The sequence below is a fragment of the Suillus clintonianus genome (genome assembly GCF_016758775.1).
Source record: "Suillus clintonianus strain FC179 chromosome Unknown DEU56scaffold_11, whole genome shotgun sequence".
Lineage (NCBI taxonomy): Eukaryota > Fungi > Basidiomycota > Agaricomycetes > Boletales > Suillaceae > Suillus > Suillus clintonianus.
The window spans coordinates 378,866-399,917 of NW_024539235.1; the positions used below are offsets into that span (position 1 = coordinate 378,866).

General features: G+C 49.7%; 6 protein-coding genes across 6 annotated transcripts; 3 read left to right on the plus strand and 3 right to left on the minus strand.

Moving 5' to 3' along the window:
- The first annotated feature begins 836 nt into the window (after nucleotides 1–836).
- Nucleotides 837–8,252, plus strand: DEU56DRAFT_58510 (Not1-domain-containing protein). The gene is made up of 18 exons (XM_041346938.1): nucleotides 837–1,093; nucleotides 1,170–1,753; nucleotides 1,811–2,036; nucleotides 2,086–2,550; nucleotides 2,599–2,799; nucleotides 2,851–3,122; nucleotides 3,178–4,822; nucleotides 4,874–5,104; nucleotides 5,156–5,308; nucleotides 5,363–5,492; nucleotides 5,550–5,716; nucleotides 5,768–6,064; nucleotides 6,113–6,354; nucleotides 6,404–6,997; nucleotides 7,050–7,164; nucleotides 7,218–7,830; nucleotides 7,884–8,164; nucleotides 8,215–8,252. The coding sequence occupies exons 1-18, from the start codon at nucleotides 980–982 to the stop codon at nucleotides 8,239–8,241; spliced, it is 6,357 nt and encodes a 2,118-aa protein (XP_041212465.1). The 5' UTR covers nucleotides 837–979; the 3' UTR covers nucleotides 8,242–8,252.
- A 248-nt stretch (nucleotides 8,253–8,500) lies between these two features.
- Nucleotides 8,501–11,964, minus strand: DEU56DRAFT_869477 (uncharacterized protein; the record flags this gene model as incomplete). Its single annotated transcript, XM_041355559.1, has 13 exons — nucleotides 8,501–8,552; nucleotides 8,623–8,812; nucleotides 8,865–9,213; nucleotides 9,271–9,472; nucleotides 9,532–9,735; nucleotides 9,787–9,870; nucleotides 9,921–10,037; nucleotides 10,096–10,153; nucleotides 10,205–10,394; nucleotides 10,445–10,545; nucleotides 10,620–11,271; nucleotides 11,327–11,772; nucleotides 11,832–11,964. 13 exons carry the CDS (start codon nucleotides 11,962–11,964, stop codon nucleotides 8,501–8,503), a joined length of 2,778 nt encoding a protein of 925 aa, XP_041212466.1.
- A 473-nt stretch (nucleotides 11,965–12,437) lies between these two features.
- On the minus strand, nucleotides 12,438–13,677 carry DEU56DRAFT_908985 (uncharacterized protein; the record flags this gene model as incomplete). Its single annotated transcript, XM_041357056.1, has 5 exons — nucleotides 12,438–12,653; nucleotides 12,706–12,800; nucleotides 12,856–13,318; nucleotides 13,380–13,474; nucleotides 13,530–13,677. The coding sequence occupies 5 exons, from the start codon at nucleotides 13,675–13,677 to the stop codon at nucleotides 12,438–12,440; spliced, it is 1,017 nt and encodes a 338-aa protein (XP_041212467.1).
- Nucleotides 13,678–14,398: 721 nt separating this feature from the next.
- Nucleotides 14,399–15,065, plus strand: DEU56DRAFT_781524 (translation machinery associated TMA7). Its single transcript, XM_041352042.1, has 5 exons — nucleotides 14,399–14,494; nucleotides 14,549–14,648; nucleotides 14,711–14,719; nucleotides 14,778–14,805; nucleotides 14,858–15,065. Exons 1-5 carry the CDS (start codon nucleotides 14,459–14,461, stop codon nucleotides 14,871–14,873), a joined length of 189 nt encoding a protein of 62 aa, XP_041212468.1. The 5' UTR covers nucleotides 14,399–14,458; the 3' UTR covers nucleotides 14,874–15,065.
- A 788-nt stretch (nucleotides 15,066–15,853) lies between these two features.
- Nucleotides 15,854–19,255, plus strand: DEU56DRAFT_781527 (WD40-repeat-containing domain protein). The gene is made up of 9 exons (XM_041352043.1): nucleotides 15,854–16,326; nucleotides 16,495–16,598; nucleotides 16,709–16,839; nucleotides 16,903–17,080; nucleotides 17,133–17,828; nucleotides 17,878–17,997; nucleotides 18,049–18,578; nucleotides 18,638–18,745; nucleotides 18,794–19,255. Exons 1-9 carry the CDS (start codon nucleotides 15,889–15,891, stop codon nucleotides 19,057–19,059), a joined length of 2,571 nt encoding a protein of 856 aa, XP_041212469.1. The 5' UTR covers nucleotides 15,854–15,888; the 3' UTR covers nucleotides 19,060–19,255.
- A 222-nt stretch (nucleotides 19,256–19,477) lies between these two features.
- DEU56DRAFT_58598 (cAMP phosphodiesterases class-II-domain-containing protein) lies at nucleotides 19,478–21,031 on the minus strand. Its single transcript, XM_041346946.1, has 6 exons — nucleotides 20,829–21,031; nucleotides 20,718–20,776; nucleotides 20,546–20,663; nucleotides 20,287–20,487; nucleotides 19,622–20,223; nucleotides 19,478–19,564 (listed from the first exon to the last, which is right to left on the minus strand). Exons 1-6 carry the CDS (start codon nucleotides 20,891–20,893, stop codon nucleotides 19,557–19,559), a joined length of 1,053 nt encoding a protein of 350 aa, XP_041212470.1. The 5' UTR covers nucleotides 20,894–21,031; the 3' UTR covers nucleotides 19,478–19,556.
- Between the last annotated feature and the right edge of the window lie 21 nt (nucleotides 21,032–21,052).

Genomic DNA, 21,052 nt, shown 5'->3' on the forward strand with positions numbered 1-21,052 from the left:
AATTCATCAGGGAACCTTCCAGTGCAGGTCCGCGGCAATGTGATCGTGAACCAACCGGAAGAAGAACACATGAATGGAGTGACCGCACTGGAACGGTCGAACTGAGAGCTGGAGGCTAGGCTGGCGTATCATGCATCCAGATCTACATCGATCTGTAGAATCCAGAAGGAGTCATGGACATCATGGCACTGGCAAGGACGGCTCGCGGCAAAGTCCATGGCCATTAGTATAATAAAGACCTGATTCAGTTCAAGCGGGGCTCGCTGTTATTTTGGCCAGAATGGATTTCGAGTATTAGGGTAGCACCAAGGTTTGGACTTTTGAACGTATCGTTATTTGTCGCAAACATTTGCCGCAGGGCAAATTGCAAGGAAGCAATGGCATGAGGTTATTGATATCTCACATCAATGACAATGAACACATATCAAGGCAACTGAATTGTGAAGAGTGGGTCAACTGGAAACTTGAAAGTTAAGGAAAACGTGAACTTGAACTCGAGTCATGCCATTTGCTAGTCGCTGGCGTAGCTGTATATGACAATAAAGTTAGTCGAAGTTTGGCGTTGACTGGCGCTCGCACACTGCACCGTTATGGGCGTCACAATTGCTCGTGATGCCAGACATCCCATGGAACCTATATAGGCGTTGAAGCTTGAAGTACTAACACTCGAATGCGGTCCCTTGAAACGATATATCGCAACATACACGATAATGCATGCCTGTGGTTAATGGCGTTCAGGACGTTCATGCAGCTGCCAGGGGTAAAATAATAATTATTGAATTAGGTGTTTTTAATCGGAGCTGCAAACAGGACCCGGATTTGTGTGTTGGCAGCGAGGACGAGTTGCCACCGGGCTGGTGTGTTCACTGTTGGACTCGGCCTACGTGCTTTCTACTCTCTAATTACTTCGCTTTTCAAAACGGCGTCCGCTGGTGGGATCGTCTCGCGACGTCCGGAGACTGCAACAAGGTCTTCGGCGATGGATAATCCTCCAAACGCCAATATACATACAATAGTAAAGGCTCAAATCGTCTTCCTTCTTTCAACCCTCACAGAAGACAATTTCGACCGCAATCAGCTTGAAATCCGTTCGGTGAGTATTATCAGCATCAGATTAGCTGTTCTTGTATCGCTGAATCATTCTTATTTTAACGGCAACTCCTTTTTAGCTTTCTGAGCAGCACGGGCTCGACACATACCTCCATTTTATTCGTCGTCTGATTGTTCATTCCCAAGGCAGACTAGCATCTTCAGCGCCTCCATCGGCTTTTGATACTTCCACTGCATTGACTTTCCGACTCCTCGTTCAAGAAACTCAAAGACTCGCGCGTGACCCTTTCCTCGCCGACCGTTTTCGTGAGGGCATAGACAAGGGCGAAGGGGACGCATTCAGGCACTTTGATCTCCTGCGATTCGTTGATCGGGTTGCTTTACGTCCTTTGGAGAGACTTGTCCTGACCTCGGCCATCGTCTCTTCGCCCACGAGGAAAGAATTTGCCGCTCAAGCAATGACTCTTATACGACACGACTTTGAAATTGCAGTACTTGCACTTTGCCAGCACCCCTCGTTCGACCATGCCGACCTTTCTCCTCAGCAAGTCGCGAAACTCATGTCAAATCTTCTTTCCGAGTCCGTTGCTGAGACCCCCATCTTGGACCCCACGCAGCGTCAAGCGCTTATTGCTGCTGCGCAGGCAAAGTATGGGCCCGAAATTGTCGCTCCTATCGTGCAACGCATTTTCCCAACGTTGAGGTAAGGGCAGCGCGTTTACCACTTCCGCCCAATAATAATCCGAACCCTTTTGCGCAGCTTGCCTCCTGGGACTTCCCTGGTTCAGACGCTGATTCAGTTGGGTCCTGACATTACAAGTGATCCGGACACTGTTTGCGCTCTGCTTCAGCGCTTTGGCATTTCGGACGCTAATCCTCCTCGAGACGCTCAATTGGTGGAGATCATGTCCAATTTGGCTCGATTGGCCGCGGAGGGTACAACTCTATGTGATGTCGGAGCTTTGGTGAGGGCGTTGAGCAGCTTCGTAAGTGTCTATTTGATCGAGATTTGCACTTACTCACGTGCATGATCAGCACACTACTTTGAATTGGGCGAATGTTATTAAGGCATTCGATCTACCCGACCGTCATGGGGTGGATACTGCTACCTTAAAGCTTCTGATCGCCATTCTGCTTAACTGCCCACGCGACGCCGATCCTCACGCTGTGATTGGTTTCTGGGGGACATGGTCCAACTCATTATATCAACTGAAACTTCTTGATGCGTTGCTCTCGCTACCTGCGGATACTTTCAATTTTGTGTCTTTGCCAGGCAGGAGGATCGTTACAGTGGACGACGTCGCAGTTGCGAGTCCCACAATCAAGTCCCTAGCAGCCAACGTACAGAGTCACACTTGGAATTCGTTGGATGTCTTCGAGGTTCTCGTACGACTCGCGGACTCGGACATCAACGAAATTCGCTCATGTGTCAGGGATATGCTCGACAAGGCACTCAAGATCAGCGCTGAACTCGTGCAAATGGGCCTACTGCAAGTTCCAGTAAGTTTTTATTTCATTGTCGTGTGCTTATTCCTTAATGGCATCAAGGATGCGAACTGGAACGAGATTCGCGTGGAATACTCTCGGAAACTTCTGGCCATGTTCCTTGCTGGACACCCCAATCACCAGTTGGTCTTCATGCGTCTGTGGCAGATCGAACCGACCTATCTGACCGATGCATTCCGCGACTTCTATGAGGAAAATCCTCTCAATATCTCGAGGATCCTGGACGTAGCTCAGGACCTCAAGGTAAGCCAAAGTGAGCCTCAAGGCGCTCATGATGACTATAAATGGGATCAGATTCTGGAGAGCTTGCTGGATGTTCGCCCCTTCACATTTGCCCTGGATGTCGCCTCGCTAGCATCGCGCCGAGAGTACCTGAACCTTGACAAGTGGTTGGCCGATCACGTATCCCAACACGGAGCCGAGTTCTTACGCGCCATGGTTGCATTTTTGGAAGTCAAGATGGAGAGCGAGAAGGTGGCAAGGATGTCGGATCCTGCCGTCGATAGCCGCACGCTGTCCCTAAATCCCAACACCATCACCATTTTCCTTCGCATTCTCCGTAATAAGTGAGTGTATATGTCTTTTTTTTTGCTTGTTCGTTTCGCTTATTTTTTTTGGCAGTTCTGCTAAAATGCCTCGGGATGACATTGACTACTGCCTCGAAGTTCGCAACTCCTGTTTGCAGGTTCACCCTCGTCTCATGAGTCTCATCCCTGGCAACGAGATCGATCCTGGATTAACAGTCGTCAATTACTCAGCGGAGATTGAGAGTGAGGTCGACGCCATTTACAAGCACATGTATGATGAACAGACATCTATCGATGAAGTCATCGCCCTTCTCCAACGCAGCAAAATTTCGTCTGATACTCGTGACCACGATATTTTCTCCTGCATGCTTCACTTCCTCTTCGACGAATACAAGTTCTTCCAATCATACTACCCCGCTCGCGAGCTTGCCATGACCGGATATCTATTTGGCTCCATCATTCATCATGATCTCGTAGACTCAGTTCCTCTTGGAATTGCCATCCGTTACGTTGTCGACGCCCTCAACTGTCCCCCCGACACCAATCTTTTTAAGTTTGGTCTCCAAGCCCTCTCTCGCTTTGAATCCCGCCTTGCTGAATGGCAGCCTCTGTGTCAGGCTCTTCTCAGAATCCCCCATCTTATGGAGGTTCGGCCCGATCTGGCAGCTGTCATTCACCGTGCTATCGCTGTAGGTGGCGACGGATCACGCAGTAACGCTGATATGCGCGGAATCTCTGCTGGTCTTACGGCTGACCCTGCGCCTGTGTTTACCTCCATCCACCCCGACAAGTTTGATGCCGAGATTGTCGAGCCCCCGGAGGAGATATCTGACAAAATTCTGTTCATTGTGAACAACCTCGCGCCCAGCAACTTCGACGCCAAGTTATCGGAGATGAAGGAGCAATTTGATGATGCCTTTTCAAGGTGGTTCGCTAATTATCTGGTAGACCAACGTATCAGCAGCGAGCCGAACAACCACCAGTTGTATCTGCGTTTCCTCGATGCGCTTGACAAACGGATTTTGTCGAAGTACATCCTGCAGGAGACTTTTGCCAAAGCAGCGACGGTTTTGAACAGCGAGAAGACGATGCAAATCGCCTCGGAGCGTTTGGTCCTAAAGAACATTGCGTCGTGGCTTGGAACTATCACGCTTGCTCGTGACAAGCCGATCCGTCACAAGAACCTGGCCTTCAAGGACCTTCTCCTGGAGGGCTTTGACCATGGGCGCCTTATTGTCGCCATTCCATTCGTTTGCAAAACTCTTGAGCCTTGCTCTAAATCCAAGGTCTTCAAGCCGCCCAACCCTTGGCTGATGGCGGTCATAACTCTACTTGCCGAATTCTACCACTACGGTGAAATCAAGTTGAACTTGAAGTTTGAGATCGAGATGCTGTGCAAGGGCCTCGATATCGACCTCGCCGCCATCGAGATTATGAATGTTGTGCGCCACAGGGCCACTGCTGGCGATACAGGACCTGCCATTCCCGAATATGTCACCGACATTGACTCCATGCCGATGAACGGGTTTGATCCTACTCATATGCAGGGTGAAACCCAGGTCATGCCGATTGGCCCTACACCTGCAGCTGAGCCTCAACGTGCTGTTGGGGCACATATTGAATCAATTCTCTCGAGCTTGGCCACGAGCGTTGTGGTCAGCGCGCAGCTTGCACCTTACAATGGTAACCACTCCTTCAAGCGTGCAGTGCAACTTGCTGTCGACCGTGCTGTCCGGGAGGTTAGTGATTGTACATTGATTTCTGCTTCATTAGTCTGAGGTGTCCCCCAGATCATTGTTCCAGTTGTTGAGAGGTCTGTGACGATCGCTGGCATCTCGACTCGTGAGCTGGTCGCCAAGGACTTCGCGACGGAGTCTAGTGAGGAGAAGTTACGCAAGGCTGGCCACCTGATGGCACAGAAGCTTGCCGGGAGTCTCGCACTGGTCACCTGTAAGGAACCTTTGAAGAGCAATCTCGGAGGTCACTTGCGTTCTTCTCTGGTGGACCATGGATTCAACGATGTAAGCGGCTGACATGTATGGGATGCTGGGCGATTACTTACAGCGTTCCAGCAAACGATATCGGAGCAAGTCCTGGCCATTCTCGTGCAAGACAATGTGGACGTTGCCTGTGCAGCGATTGAAAAAGCTGCTATGGAGCGAGCAGTGACAGATGTGGATGAGGGTTTTGCCGCGTCATACGAGGCTCGTCGTCGCTACCGCGAGGTATATTGCTTGGCATATATCATTAGACTGCAGCTGACTTCTACTTTTCAACAGCATCGCAGCGGGCAGGCATTTTGGGATCCTGCAGCTCCGCCCTCAAACTTCTCTGCTAGTCTTCCAGATCCTCTGCGCATCAAGCCGACAGGACTGCAACCCCATCAAGCGGCGGTTTATGAGGATTTCGGTTTGTTTATTATCGATGTTCCAATGAAGCCCAGCTTGACGTTTCATCTCAATCTAGCCTTGGACTCGAAGCGTGGTGCACCAATGAGTCGGCCAAGTTCGACGGTGTCGTATTCACGTAATGAACATCTGAATCCAGCTCTTTATGCTGCTTCGCCCGCCCCAGAGCCAGCTATCGCATCCCACTCCTCAATGTCCCACCAGGAAGCAATGGAACGCTTTACTGTAAGCACGCCCTCCATTTTACACCGTCGGAAACCTGATCTTTGCGCACAGACGATCCTGAGAGACCTGGAGAGCCTGATCATTCAGTTGCCCATCCAATCACTGGCTGCCCTTCCTCCCAATCACGATCTTCGTCACCTTGTTCGGCAGATCCTGTTTGTCGCAGCGAATTCCATCGACCACAACCGCACGCCCCTCCATATGTCTCAGAAGATTGTTCAGCTCCTGTACAAGACAAGTTCTCAGCTTGGCAGAGAGATTTACGTTGCCTTGTTGGAACAGTTGTGCCGCTCGTTTGAAGATGTTGCTAAAGAGGCTATTACATGGCTGCTCTATGCGGAGGATGAGGTTGGTCTCCAAGTACCTCTTATATAGTCACCGCTCACATCGCTTCAGCGCAAACTTAACATTCCTGTCACTGTGACTCTGCTACGCAGCGGACTTGTCAGCACTTCGCTTCAGGATCAACAGCTCGCGAAGAATTTGTTTACTGATCCTCGCCCCAGTTTGCAAAACTTCGCAGCAGGTCTCATTCGCGAATGTCTATCAAGTGATCCCCCGGTTGCTTCCCAGAGTCAATTGACATTCTCTATTGACGTTCTTGGACAGTTGTCACACGCTGGCGATGCCAATGAAGAGTACGTTGCGACCAAATTTAGTGGGCTTATGTGTTAACCAGTGTACTAGGGTGAACCGCCTCCTTGATGACCTTCGAGTCGTTCGCAGAACCACGACGTTGCCGGCAGATGGCATGGTGGTCCGTCAGCCATCGGTCAAGCCAGAAACCGAGCAGCTCAGGGAAAAGTTGTTCAGCTGGTTCCAGCAATGGGTTTCCATCTTCCAGAGGTCTCACTCTCCGGAGAAAGCTTTCGTTCCATTCATCTCCCAGCTCACGAAGCAGGGAATTTTGAAGGTCGAGGACATTTCTTCATTCTTCTTCCGCGTGTGTGCGGAGGCAGGTGTGAACAGCTATATCAAATGCATGGCAAACGGAGAGTTCGACTACGCTTTCCAAGCTCTCGATGCGATGTCGCGACTGATTGTCTATATCATCAAGTATCATGGCGACGCTTCCGGGATCGACAACGACCAGGCGAAGGTTCATTACCTCACCAAGATTTTGTCGATTTTCGTTCTTGTTCTGGCGAACATGCACGAAGAACAAGGCGTTCTCTTCCAACAGAAGCCATTCTTCAGATTCTTCTCCAGTCTCATCAGCGACCTGCACTCCATCGCAGAACATCTAGGCTCGGCTTATTTCCAATTGCTGATCGCCATCAGGTAACTCATATTTTTCAGTATCTCACTTCTGCTGTCACTGACAATCCCGCAGCGACACATTCAGTTCTTTGCAACCCACCTACTTCCCTGGGTTCGCGTTCTCTTGGCTTTGTCTTGTTTCGCACCGACTCTTCATGCCGAAACTGCTGCTATCCGAAAACCGCGAGGTGAGATATGCCCTTTTATTTCTGAGGATCTTTTTTTGACCTAGTGGTGTCAGGGTTGGTCCGCGTTCCACAAGCTCCTTCTCTCCCTCTTCAAGTTTCTAGCTCCATTCTTGAAAGAAGCTGATCTTCAACTCGCATCTCGTGACCTGTACCGCGGCTCCCTTCGACTCCTCCTCGTCCTTCTTCATGATTTCCCGGAGTTCCTTAGCGAATACTACTTTAGTCTCTGTGATGTCATCCCTCCGCGTTGCATCCAGCTTCGCAACATCATCCTCAGCGCATTCCCCATGTCTATTATCCTTCCTGACCCTCATCTACGCAACATCAAATTTGACTCAATTCCTGAAATGGGACCGATACCACCCATTCTATCAGACTTTGCTTCAGGTCTCAAAAGCGCTGACCTCCGCAACAACCTCGATCAATACCTCCTTAATCGTGGTACCCCTTCATTCCTTACAATACTCAAAGACCGCTTGAGGCTGCCCGGCGTGCCAGAGGGTTTGACCGAGTCGTACAACCTGTCACTGATAAATTCCCTTGTCATGTACATTGGAGTATCGTCAGTTGCTCAGGCCAAGGCAAGGAGTGGCTCCTCTGTATTTGTCGCTAGCGACCCTGGCGTCGTTGCTCTACAGTATCTAGCTGCTAATTTAGATGTTGAAGGTGAGTTCAAAAATCTGCTTTTTTTGACACTATGATATTGACGTGATGTGTAGGACAACACCACCTCTTGAGCTCCATGGTCCTCCATCTGCGATATCCAAACGCCCATACCCACTGGTTCAGCTCTTTGCTTCTCCACCTCTTTATGGAGGTGAAGGACGATCGCTTCCGTGAAGTGATGACTCGAGTCCTTCTGGAGCGCTTCATCGTACATCGTCCTCACCCCTGGGGTGCTCTGGTCACCTTCATTGAGCTGCTCCGCAATTTGAAGTACGAGTTCTGGAACAAGGAGTTCATTCGTGTCGCACCCGAAGTCACCATGTTGCTTGAGAGCGTGAGTTGCCTTACTGCTTAGTTGACACTCTTACTCAATCAATGTTGCAGGTCGCGAGGTCCATCTATCAGCCATAGACTCGTTCTGTCTTTGTTCCTGCTATCTGTCGCGCATATCTGTTTCTTTGGGTTTTTTTCCTTGTTCTCTAACTGCACTCACTGTATTGTAACAACCTTTCACCGTTTTCAAGTGTTGAACAAGGTGTAACATGAACTTTGATTATAGCAAACCTCCTGCACAACCTTGCCGACACACCTCTGGCTTGTCGATGTTTATAACGCCCTTTAAAAAATCCTTTACATTTACAATACCATGTACACCTATGGGCATTCTATGCTAATTAAGCCATGACATGCGAGCGTTGAATCCCCACTTGCCGTCGTTTGACCTGCAAGCTGATCCCCAAACACTGCAAGCATGTCTGAGTCAAAGAGTCCGATACATGACCAAGAACTTACCCGGCTGCCTCTACACCACCTGCCCCAATCCTATCTGCTCTCTCGTCAACTACCAACCAGTCGGGTACCAAGACACCCGTGCGGACGGGGAACAATCGCAACGCACGCTCAAGTCCTCTAGGTTCAGATGATTGCAGAAACAGCACCGTCTTTGAAGCATTAAATGTTTTCTTGATGAGGAAAAGCAAACCTGTAAGACAACTTTCAGTATCTCTCAGCATTAACACCTAAACCCGACCCACCAGAAGAAGGGTTGTCGAACTTTTTATTGTTCAAAACCCAAGCTCCTCCTTCGTATGACCATTCACTCTGACTGCGCTTTAGAAGATTTTTGACAAACAAAGAGCCTGCGCAACCAATGACCACCATATTACCGCCGCATGCCAGGCCATTCTCCGCTTCACGTGCAGAAAATATTCGCGCATCAAGCAGGTGGTAAGTTCGCAGGATGTGAGTGATTCGCAAGGCTACAGATAGCTCGGGGGAGTGATGTAGCGATGGAATCACAATATCGATTATTCCGTCTGCGCTGAGAATGGCCTGGGCACGTCCATACGGTTGTTGGAAGTTCTCCGCGAAAGAATCTACCGCCTATTTCAACCAACCATGAAGAATATTTGTATAGCAAGATACACAAGATGACGTTACCTTCCAACTGGTCGAGTTTTGATTAGAGTCTTGCTCTAGCCAGAGTGTTCCAGCTTCCGTACTGGCGTGCGAGATGCTCTGGCTGTTGATGACAAGTCTATTGACAGAAGCTTTGCTCAGGTCGACGGAAACAACACTGATATTCGAGGCCTTGACATTGACTCCTCCTTCGTCATCTTCGCATACTTCCAAACGACCAAGCCTGTGATAAATGTCGTTGCGTCAAGCTTGTATACAATATAAGAGGAGATCGTCACAGACCTCCCAGGCACTTCAAGGGCGTGCACCCGCCAACCTCCCCTTGGCCCACTCTCTGCAGGAACAGCAACAGTAAGTGTGAACTTGCGACATTTAGGTTTCGGCGCGTCGTGAGAAGAACAGCGAACGCGGTCAAGAAATGCCTGAACACGAGTATTTTTAAGCACCTCGAACCACCAGTGAGGCTGACCAGGCTCCTCATGGTATCTTCATATCAATGAGCGGTCATTGGGGTCCAAAAGCAGCATAAATACATACGTGACGTCTGCGTTTGGATTCCATTCCATGAGCACCCTCACTGCCTCACGAGTGTGCCACGGCGGGACATTGTCATCCATGCCACTGGTCAGTGGTTGAGTAGCTTCGTCAAGAAGAATTATTGCTGGACACACCCATGTATTGCGAGTACAGGCGTGTGAGCGAGATTGGAAAGGAATAGGTCATTGTCATCTGGTAGGAGCGATGTTTCTAGAATAGCGCGGAGCGCTGGGTCAATAAAGTGGGCAAATCTACCAAGAAGCTGGTCAGCGCCGATGCCATGACATGGAAACGAGGGTTTCATGTTACCTCGACATCGTCCATGGAACATATGCCTGCGACTTGATGTATCCCGCAGCGGCTACGACTTTTCGCCGTTATCTTAATTAAATCCTCAAATATAGTTTAGCCAACATACCAGCTTTTACCTTGTCCGGCCATCTACTTGCTACATACCATGCTCCTTGTCCTCCATTCGAGTGACCCATGACGATAACCTTTGTGTCTCGAGGATAAACCCAGTCCACAAATCCTGCGCATAGTAGGTTGTGCAGGGCTGCCACAGCGGCGAAAGCATCAGCAGCAGAAGGGCCATGCCAATCGAGACCCTGCCTCCATTAATCAAATGTATGGGATAGGACGCTGGAATGTAAATTACCCAGGAAGTTCGGCCAGATGGAATGACCACCCAGGCATTGTCTTGTCGAGGGAGGCTGTCTGCCCAAAATGTGTGGTTGATGATGTCGACACCTGCACCATCTAGAAATGGTGAACGGAAGAAAAAGTCAAAATCCATGAAAACTGGGCGCTATCAAGTGTAGACTATCACATACGCAGTGCTAAAATTGGCTCTTTCGCCCCTCCTTCAGTTTCGTCATTGGAATATCGAGGGGGAAGTACCAAGAATATGGTTGGATTGCTGAAGCCCAAATTGTACGTCGCTCGGATGGCAGTGTAACTGTCAGAAGTCCACATCGGAATGTGTCTGATAGGAACATTGACTCTGAATATTTTTTGCTCGTCAACGGCACTACATGCAGACCCATCATGGAAGGGAGAGATTGTAATGTCTATGGGAAGCTCTGTGATATCGGCGGAGATCAGCGCGGAATCGGGACGGAACTCCAGCGTTAGTATGTCTGTTTGAGTCGGCGCAAGCCGTACTGCTGTTGAAAGGCTGCATAATGAAAGCCCCAGCTCTGCACAAGGTGGAATCACAGCTGATACAACTGTCCACCATCCTGATACACTTAGTTTAGTGCTGCGGACAAAATCAACGTTTCGAAGTCCAATTCCTAGCGTTGGGGAGAACGGTCGGCCATCAATGAAGTCCGGTATGATATTGTGAGCAGGTGCATGTACGACGGGTGTCGCAAAAGAAGGTGATGTTCCAAGTGATGGGGGTGTATCGATTGAGGTTGTAAAATTGATGTTTAGAATGGGATGTCCTGAGTTGTATGACCGAGGGTCACCAAAAAGTCTTATCTATTGATAGTAGAGAATTAAGATGATGTTACAAGTCTCCGAGAAGTCGGATCACCTCGTAAGGTCCACAAAGAACTACTTGATATCGGGTCGCTTTGGCTCTACTTGGAGACATCGGGAGCGAGACGAACTGCACAGGGGCACGCTCGAGTGCGTAAACATTCCCCATATGCCATTCCGGGACATGGGTTGTCCAAGTTGTCTCGTCACCTGGTAAGATGGAAAAATACGCGCCCTGGAGGCACTCAACATGCAGGCGTGGATCGGCCTCGGTCATCTCTTGTTTAGAATCTGGAGGATAAACTGTAAGGTGCGTCCGGAGGACATTGTGGTGCTGCAGGGCAGCCCATCCCTCGGTCGCGCGAAGCTGCTCCCACCGAATATTAGGATGAGATACTTTGAGACCTCCGTGTTCATCTGAGCTGGCTTTTGACCAAGAGACATATCCCCCATCAGCATAAGCAGATGGATAGGTGCGGGTCAAATCTATATTCTCAGACACTTGAAACCCATAGCAGATTAGTTCAAGCTCACGGTACACAATCGATATGAATGCCCACAATCAAGGGGAAATGCGGGAGAAAGGAAATGCTGTTCCCTGGCGTGGATGGGGAAAGGTCCGAGAACCTGTATCGCGTCAACAATCTGCGCGTTGTCCTGTGTCTCAGATGGAATGGAGACAAGAACGCACATCCCACTCTCGAGATATCTCGACGCGCCATTCTCTCGCGCAGGACGCTACATCCATGATGGTCCAGGAACTCCAACTTGACTCAATTCCGCCTACGTGACCAAGTAAATGTCGTTGACGGTGGACTCTGACAGCCTGTAGAGTGATTCTAGCCTAGCAAGTGCAACGATTAGTTACTGAGCTATACCCTGATTATTGCTATCAGATGAAATGATGCGAAATGCAGAACTCGAGTATGCTTCTGGAATCTGAGCTCAGCGTGATCTCTGGCTCGGAGCGGAGTTCGGAAATTGAGAACTCAGGAATTTAGAAATCGGGAGCCCCGAGTTTTTTTCTGGCCAAAATCCAAGAATATGATTGTACGACATTAAGGAGGAGTTGCTATTTGATACACACATCATCGACAAAAAAAAACAATAGAGCGGTTTCTGGAACCGCTGAGTGTTTAAAACCACATTAACATCTCTGGAATCACTTAAGAAGTACTCTCGGCGTTAATCGCCTTCTGTTGTGCACTGAACGAGGTGGACACAATCGGACACCCCTTCCCAGCACCATTCAAGTTTTGTATCGTAACAGCAGCAGCATTCAGACGCGCATTTTGCGCAGCTGTACTGTTGTCGGTTGGGAATGTGAGGAGTACCGTGGGATTCAGGATGACATGGCCCGCACGAATATTCGCTGTCAGGTTCTAGAAGAATATCATTCACTGAGAGCAATTAGATATGGAATGAGCAGCTTACCGCAATATAATGTGTCTGATCAGGGGGACATTGGCATGGGATGAGTATTGGCTTCCCGTTTGTACCATTGACGGAACCATCGCAATTGCCAGTGCCTAATAATGTTTGAGTTTCTTATGCATTGAAATACATTACAAAACCATTCCTCACCATCTGGGTTGATTCCCGATTGCCACCCAAGCGGTGGAGCCAGAGTGGCAATCTGCGCGTCAGTGGGCGATACGGAACTGTTGGTTGAAGCAGTGGGCGATACGGAACTGGTTGAAGCAGTGCTCGTTGGGACAGCACAACCCGCGGGTGTGGTTGGCGTAGCTGTAGACATCGCGGAAACAGCGCTTGACGATATGGGGGCAGATGAAGCGATCGTAGACATTGAGGGTATAGCACCTGAAGACCCGGTGGTAGATGTCTCTGCATTGATTGCTTTCTGCTGGGCAGAAAAAGTGGTAGAAGAAATGGGGCAACCAACACCAGGACCTTCAAGGTTTTGCAGAGTAACCGCTGCTGCATTTAAACGAGCATTCTGAGATGCCGTGCTGTTGTCTGTTGGGAAAGAGAGCTTTACGGTGGGGTTTGTTGTCACAAAACCCGCTGCCACGTTTTTATTAAGAGACTGCCATAGAAGTCTGTGATCAGCAGCATGCAACGCAATCTCTGACTATACGAAAGCTCACAGCAAGGAAGAACGTCGAATTTGGCGGGCATTGGCAAGGCACCAGGATAGGCTTTCCGTTAGTGCCATTCACAGCACCGTCACAGTTCCCAGTGCCTTTAAAAACACGTTAATGCACGGCGTCAAAGCGCAATATTTTTTCTGTACTCACCATCTGGATTAACACCGGATGGCCAGCCGAAGGAAGGGACTAGGGCAGGGTTGACATCTCGCTTACTTTGAGGAGGTAGGACGCGAAAGGGGATGGCCGCAACTGAGCCTGCCAGTACGATGGTCGAAAACACGTTGACGAATAACATGTTTAGATAAACTTGAAGTCCTGCTTGAAATGAGTGATATTAAAACACTGTCGAGTGTCTTGCTCGAGCTGAAAGTGAGTGACAAGAAAACAGAAAAAAAAGTCGCTCGCGACAATGCTCGACACAGTCGAGGGAGTACAAGTTAAAGATGCGAACGCGGAGCAGCAGATCATATATTGCAATCATTGCACGTCCTTTTGTTCAAGGTCAAACGTTGTTGTTTCCATTGTATACGCAAATGGAAGGTGTTTCTTCGGTCATTCATTAGAAATTATGTAATAACCCTCAGGCTGCCAGTGGACCTAGGACGGTCCGGGTACCTGGGACCTGGAACCCGGAATTGGCGGTCGAGCCAGCTGGCGACATCCAGATGCGCCTTATTGTTTATCTTCCAAGTTCAATGAACGTATTGTTCAAGTTAGTTCTTCTTGTGACAACCAGTGAACAATGCAACCAGAGGCAACCAGTCATTCGGAGTGCTTACTGCTGGCAGCCGTGACTCGGATCGGCGCGGGTCCTGCTCGAGACCAAGCCACGGACAAATTTGGGTGACAAAGACAAGGAGGTTCACGATACAAATCATCTCAGGCGGCCTCAGGTTCTGAGCATGGGTATTTAACATGTAAATGAAGGAGAAAATGCACAGTGCTGTCAGAGCAGGTCGTAGGATAAAACATCTGAGATGTTGGTGTGCCGTGGCGAACCGGCGCAAAGTGCTGCCAAATCAGGTCAATCGCTGACCTAGCTGTGCATAACCTTCTGCAGTCTGTCAGGTTCATCGATGTCGAGACAAGGTGGAAAGCTGAAGCCTCTAAAGGTTGGTTCACTAATAGCCTCAAATCCGTACTAAAGCCCTCTTTTAAATCGCTAGGCTCCAAAGAAGGAACATAAGGATGAAGATGATGAAGATAAGGCCTTCAAGGAGAGAAAGAAGGCCGAAGAGGCTGCTACGAAGGCTGCAAGGGACAAAGGTACGTTTCAGCTCTCCGACTGCAATCAATACATCTAAGCAGAGGGACCTTTCAATCTGTAGCTGTCAAGGGTGAGTTTTCAAAGCACCTTATGAGTGCTTCTATCAGGATAGACTCATCATTCGATAGGTGGTCCTCCTGGTGGCGGAATAAAGAAGTGCGTAGAGTATGGTCGTCACTGTGATTTATCTGACTGGTTTTCTCTTCAGGTCGGGAAAGAAATAGACAGTTTTGGATGATATCTAAATTCTCCATCTGACCGGCTGTTATTATGATCAATTTTCCCTGATTATATATGCTGATGTACGGCCAACTTGAACTGAGATTGGTCGATCAGGTGGATTATTCTGCTGTGCAATACATGACTGGTTATGTATACTATCTGTTGTTGCCTGTTGCCTTGAGTATCGTCCTCTAACTTCTGCGTAGGTGATCTTGCTTAGCTTTGCTACACGATGGACTGTGGGAGGCAGCGATGGACTTTGAATCACGCGTACAAGGTACAAGGACAGCCCCTCTTGACGTGATTCAAATGGCCAATAGTCATGGATGTCCACTGCACTCCAAGAACTGTTCAAAGGGCCGGTAAGGAGGGAGCAGAAAGCTTTTCAGAATCAAATGCTTAGACAATGACACCGGCCCGTATCGACCCAACCTTTGGAACTCCCTTGCGTAGGATCAAAGGGTGAGAGTGACTTATAGCATAAAGTAAAGCGGAGTGTTCAACGGCAACGTGTCCATTCCTGGGTGCCACCCGCTCCGATGCTTAGCCAGAAGGCCTATCAGAAATTCGAGATTCCATGCGTCTTGACACGGGGCTGTGAAGTGCTAGCGCCCATGAATTGAGTCGGAGAGTCGGAGAGCAGTGCATGCTTGGGCTGATTTTGGTCAACACAGGCTCGTTCATTGAATAAAATTTCAACCGGAAATGAGAACAACGCTGCTGACAGGCTGTTCTCACAAAGATAGTGATTGGTGACGATTTGGAGAGCCCGAATGTCGGATGTTTGAATTTGTACTACGGCATCAGTACTAGGGAGCGTTTTGTGAATGAGTGAAATTGAAAAGAAGTGCTTCGTGGACTCGCCTTTCTCCGTACTTCCATTGTCGTGGTCGTCGCTATCACCGTTGTCGTCGTCGTGGTCGTCGTTGTCGTTGAACTCGCCGTTACCGCCTTCGCAAGGTTGTTTGTTGATTGCAAACACTGGAAAGTATAGGATTCTAGGAACCCACCACCGATATGCTCACAACCTCACGGATCAGTAACCTTTCCACTTCAAAATCTCCTCCTCCTAACGGTCTTATATCGCAAAATAGCAGCAGCAACAGTTCACAGCAGCGCGACGCTTTAACTGCATTATACCACCAGAACAACCAGAGCACACAGTCAATCTCTTCAACGCCCAACATTCACCATCCACAGACAATCCAGATTCCTATGCTCGGCACCTTGCAGGTGCCTCAGCCCCAGCAAAATCAAGGAGGCCAGCAGCAGCAGGGTTCCCTTGGCCAGCAACAACCTCAGGGCCAGCAAGGGCAGTCCCAGGGTATCCCACCACCACCGCCGCAGAATGGTCAGGACTTTAATCTTTCCAGTGTCTTGCACTTTTTGCAGACAGAATGGCGTCGTTATGAGCGTGATAGAAACGAATGGGAGATTGAGAGAGCTGAAATGAGGGTGAGTGTCATTCTTATTCCTATGTGCATCCCACAACGCGAGTCACTTTTTGCTTTCGCCTTTTCGTATTATCAAAATGCGTTCATTCTGCATACTTATATTCGTTGCCCAATTTCTTGATATATTTTGGACGTGTCGCGTAAACCTGCTCACAATGGTTCACAATAGGCCCGCATAGCTCTCCTCGAGGGCGAGCGACGCTCATTCGAAAATGTCAAACTCGACCTCATGCGTCGCATAAAAATGCTGGAGTATGCTCTTCGTATGGAACGGTTCGTGTTGCCCTTCTGCACACGCCAGCCTACTTACGCGTGCCGCCTCCCTCTTTGTTGAATTCGCGGATGTTCTCATGCCATGTGGTCTTCATAATACTGTACAATAGCTCAAAGCAACTAACTGCGCCCTCTGGAACCGTTCAACCGTCAAAATTAGCCGCGCTCCAGCAGCAAGGCGCAAAAGATGATGCTCAAAGCCATAAGGATGGGAGCAGTGGCAGCTCGCCACGTAGTGACGGTGCGTGTTTTCCTATTACTGTTTATTTTGGTACCGTATTTGACATTGGTACGTTTACCATAGATTCCCCTCTGCCCTCCGAACGTGTTCCGAACGGGACCTCTGCGCCCCCAGTACGACAACCCTCATGGGGTACGAGTGCGAACTGGAGCGCAGGCCTGCCATCCGTTGGTTCCATCGGTAAGCCGCCACCAGGACGCGACCCCAAGAGCCGCGCACGGAGCAGAGATTACCTCAAGCAGTATGTTTTCGTTTTTCTGTCTGATTTCATACAAGCTCATGATCTCCTTCAGATGTCTCCAGGAAATCTCATACCTCACCTCTCCACAAGCAATGAACCCACTCCCGAACCGTCCGCTAATCTCTTCAGGACTCGTGAACCCTACAGCACCCAGCCAATCCTTCGAGGCGATCTACAATGGCCGTCCCCGTAAGGCATTACCGGAATCTGGACCAGGGGTCACAGTTGTTACTGGACCGGGAAATAAGGACTTCCCAATGCTAAGTGGTGGCGTGAATATGATGACTGGCCCTGCTACCGGGCCAGCATCAACAGGACCATTGGAACGAGGGAGTCCACTCACGAATGTCGGTGCGGGCATGTTTCAGCAGCAGCAGGTGCAGAGCCAAGAAAGGTCACAACCACCTCAACAACCCCAGCCTCAGCAGCCTCCGCCACAGCAAGCGCCCCCGCAGACAGCACCACAACCGCCTCCAGAGAGAGAGGGAGCGCCAGCCGCAGATGCGGAGCCATCGCGCCATTTAACAGCGATCTTCCGTCCCGATGATCAGGGCGAGTGGCGAGAGAAGTTGCGGTCATCATACGAACAACATATGAAAATGCAGCGGTGGCGCGATGACGAGGAAGGCGAGGGTGAGGGTGAGGAGGTCGGAGAGGATGAAGATGAGGGGGAGAGCGTAGGTGTTGGGGTTGAGGAGGGTGAGGGCGAGGGTGCAAAGATATGGAAGGCTAAGCGAACATTGAGGAAGTGAGTATCTCTGCCCCTCGAAGTTTTCTGTGCTGATCCTGGCTCTCAGTCATCTGGATGCGGTGCGTGCACTTGCATTCCACCCCACGGAGCTATGTCTTGCAACCGGTGGAGATGACTGCACAGTAAAGATTTGGCGCATGGATGTCGCGAGTTTAGCATCTTCTGTGTTGGTGTCCACATTTCCCCATCAGACCTGATGAGGCTAACTTTTTTCCAGTGCTCGTCCTACGACCGATTTCGAGCCCCAACTTACCCTGCGTGGTCACTCTGCCGCAATAACACGCCTTGTGCATTCTCCTACTAAGCACCTCATCTACAGCGCATCGCTCGACTCAAGCATCCGTATCTGGGCGCTACCCTCGCCGTCGCACACGACATATGCGCCATATGACGACAGCTCCGCGCGCGGAGAGCTCGTGGGGCACACTGATGCTGTCTGGGACCTTGCCCTTGTACGGGACGAGAATGCATTGGTGAGCTGTGGCGCTGAGGGCTCGATAAAGGTGTGGGATGTAAGCGGAGCTGCAGAAGGTCGTGTGATTTTGAAAATGTCGTGGGGCTACTACGGCTTGGACTACGAAGGGGGTGAGGATGAAGACAAGGAAAAAGACACCGGAGCAACTGCGGTCGAGGCGATCAAGTCCGACTTGAAAAAGGTGGCAGTAGCATTCCAGAATGCGGTGGTAAAAGTGTTCGATATCGAGACTGGAAGAGAGGTGTCGAGGTTGGCGACTGATGCCACATATGGTGCATACCTCAATTCTCGTTCCTTCTATTGACGATCGCTGACAATGCTTTGCATGAAGATGGTACCCCTGCAACTCAGGTGAACCGCATTGTGTCCCACCCCACGATGTCGTTCCTCGTCACAGCCCACGAGGACAAGTTCATTCGCATATTCGACATATTGTCAGGTACGTTTGCCAGCCGGGTTCTTTTGCACTGATTGACCGCGCATGAAGGACAATGCACGCACACCATGCCTGCTCATCTTGACGGGGTAACGTCGCTATCAATTGATGCAGCTGGGTTCTCGCTCGTGTCTGGTTCACATGATTGCTCCATCCGCTTCTGGGATCTCCTCGGTTCGCGGACCTGCACGCAAGAAATGACTACTCATCGCGAAAAGGCCAAAGAGGGCGTTCTCGAAGTTGAGTTCCACCCCTCATTACCCTTCATGGCAAGCGCAGGGGCAGACGGCGTCGTTAAGCTCTACGCATCATCATAGCCTACCCACGAAACGACCAAACTTGATTGACCTTATGATGTTACGCATTATAGATATCTTCATACGTACGCACTAAGGACGGTCTTTATGCTCAGTATGCGGTAGTTCTTTTTCTTCTTGTTCTTTACATTTTTCCTGTGTATTCCCTTTTTGCTGTTTGCAGGTGATTTCTATGTTATCGTCATGATCTTGTATTTCGTGCTTGGATCGTGCAAGTTCATGAGTGAGTCTAAGGACGGTATGTATCGTTTGGGTAATAACTTGGGCGAGGAAAGGCTCGAAGGTAGGTGGTGCGTAAAAAAAATCCGAAATCGATCGCAGGATGGCGTTGCTGAGTGATGAAACAGACTAGTGGTAAAACGATAACTGCGAAGTGGAAATTAGGGCTACAGTGTTTAAGTATACACACGGTGGGGGAGGGTATCGGTGGATTTCTCCTAATATATATAGCCCAACGAATAATAGAACAGATAAGAAAAGTCCGTTGAGGATAAGGTTCAGATCACTTGGGTGAAGCATAAATTAGTAAATCCGCCAAAGCCGATAGGACAATTGAACGCACCAATCTTCATGCCTTGGTCCGCAGTGAGTAGTTCGACCCCTAGTTGGTGGGGCGCGAGTAGCTCACGACATTGGTCGCCAATAACGTGATTGATTGGTCGTTCTGTGGAGAAGTACTCTTTGCAGTGCATGATGTACACTTTGACACCCTCGAGTGCGCCGTGCAGGGCCTCAGGTGACATAGAGTCCTTCCGCTGCTTCTTTCGCGGTCTTGATCTCGAGCGTGATTCACGTGCTTTCCGGGCGGTGACAACCTCTGTTGCCAGCGTGACCAGCTCCTGTACCAGATGTTCGGGACTGAGATGACCCCAAAGTTCCCCGTCCGGCCGCCCTGCTTGGTATGAACACTCAATGAAGATGGTAGATATGTCATGGGGTATCTTTGGTGCTGCTGCGCGCCAGACGGCGATGTTCTTCGGCTTGACAGAAACGGTGTCGGGTTCGACGTCACCGAAGAAGATGAACTCGTGTTTTGTGGGGTCGTGTCGGATGAAAAAGCAAGCACCGTCATACTGACCGGAATCGTTCATTCCATGGCTGACGGTCATCATGCGGACAGAGATATCGGGGAAGATGGTCTCGTATTTGCCATCTGCATGGAGGCTGCCAAGCGGGAATGGCAGATTTGAGGGAGATGGCTAGATTGACTCGTGGGATGAGACTCACGCGTGATACACCAATCGGAATAGTGGGTTATTCTCATCATATGTGGCTAATTTGGGCCATACTCTTCCGGAGAAGACAGTCTCTAGATCTCTGAGAGTCTGGGTTGAGCCATATATACGCTTTCTGGTACCGCCAAGCGTGCCCGCGGCCATTACAAGACTGCCAATATGGTCAAGATGTGCGTGTGTAAGGAGGAAACACCTGCAGAATCAAGTTAAATTACGGGCCGTGAGGCAGTGAGCGGGAGGACGTCACTGACTTGACATTTGAATACACCGTGAGAGGAGTAAAAGATGCTGGATCTGCGTCCGTTGGACGTTGTCCGAAGATGTGTGGGTCGCGCTTCATAATATGTCTGAGCGCGCCAAGACCCGACCCTGAGGTGATAGCGTGAGTTGGTAGTCGCGAGACAGGGTTATGAGATTGCGCACCCGCCTCCAATGCAATAATACCATCATCCCAAGCAGCCTCGCAAGGCTTGAGCATATACCTGTATCATATGTTTGAGTCAAGATGGAGAGGAGCGGAAAGAAGGAACCTACCCTGATAGGTTCGTTTCGTCGGGTCCGCCACCGGAGCCCACCACAATGAAATCGAATGTGGGCATGAGGGCAAAGATTCGATAAATTATTTCCGAGCTCAAGTAGCAACGGAGAAAGATGGTTATATAGGTCCGCTAAAAATTTTGACAGTCAACTTTGAACTTGGTTTTTGCAGTTTCCCTTCAGTTTCCCCGCTCGCGGAAGCACTAGTGCGTGTATTTAAG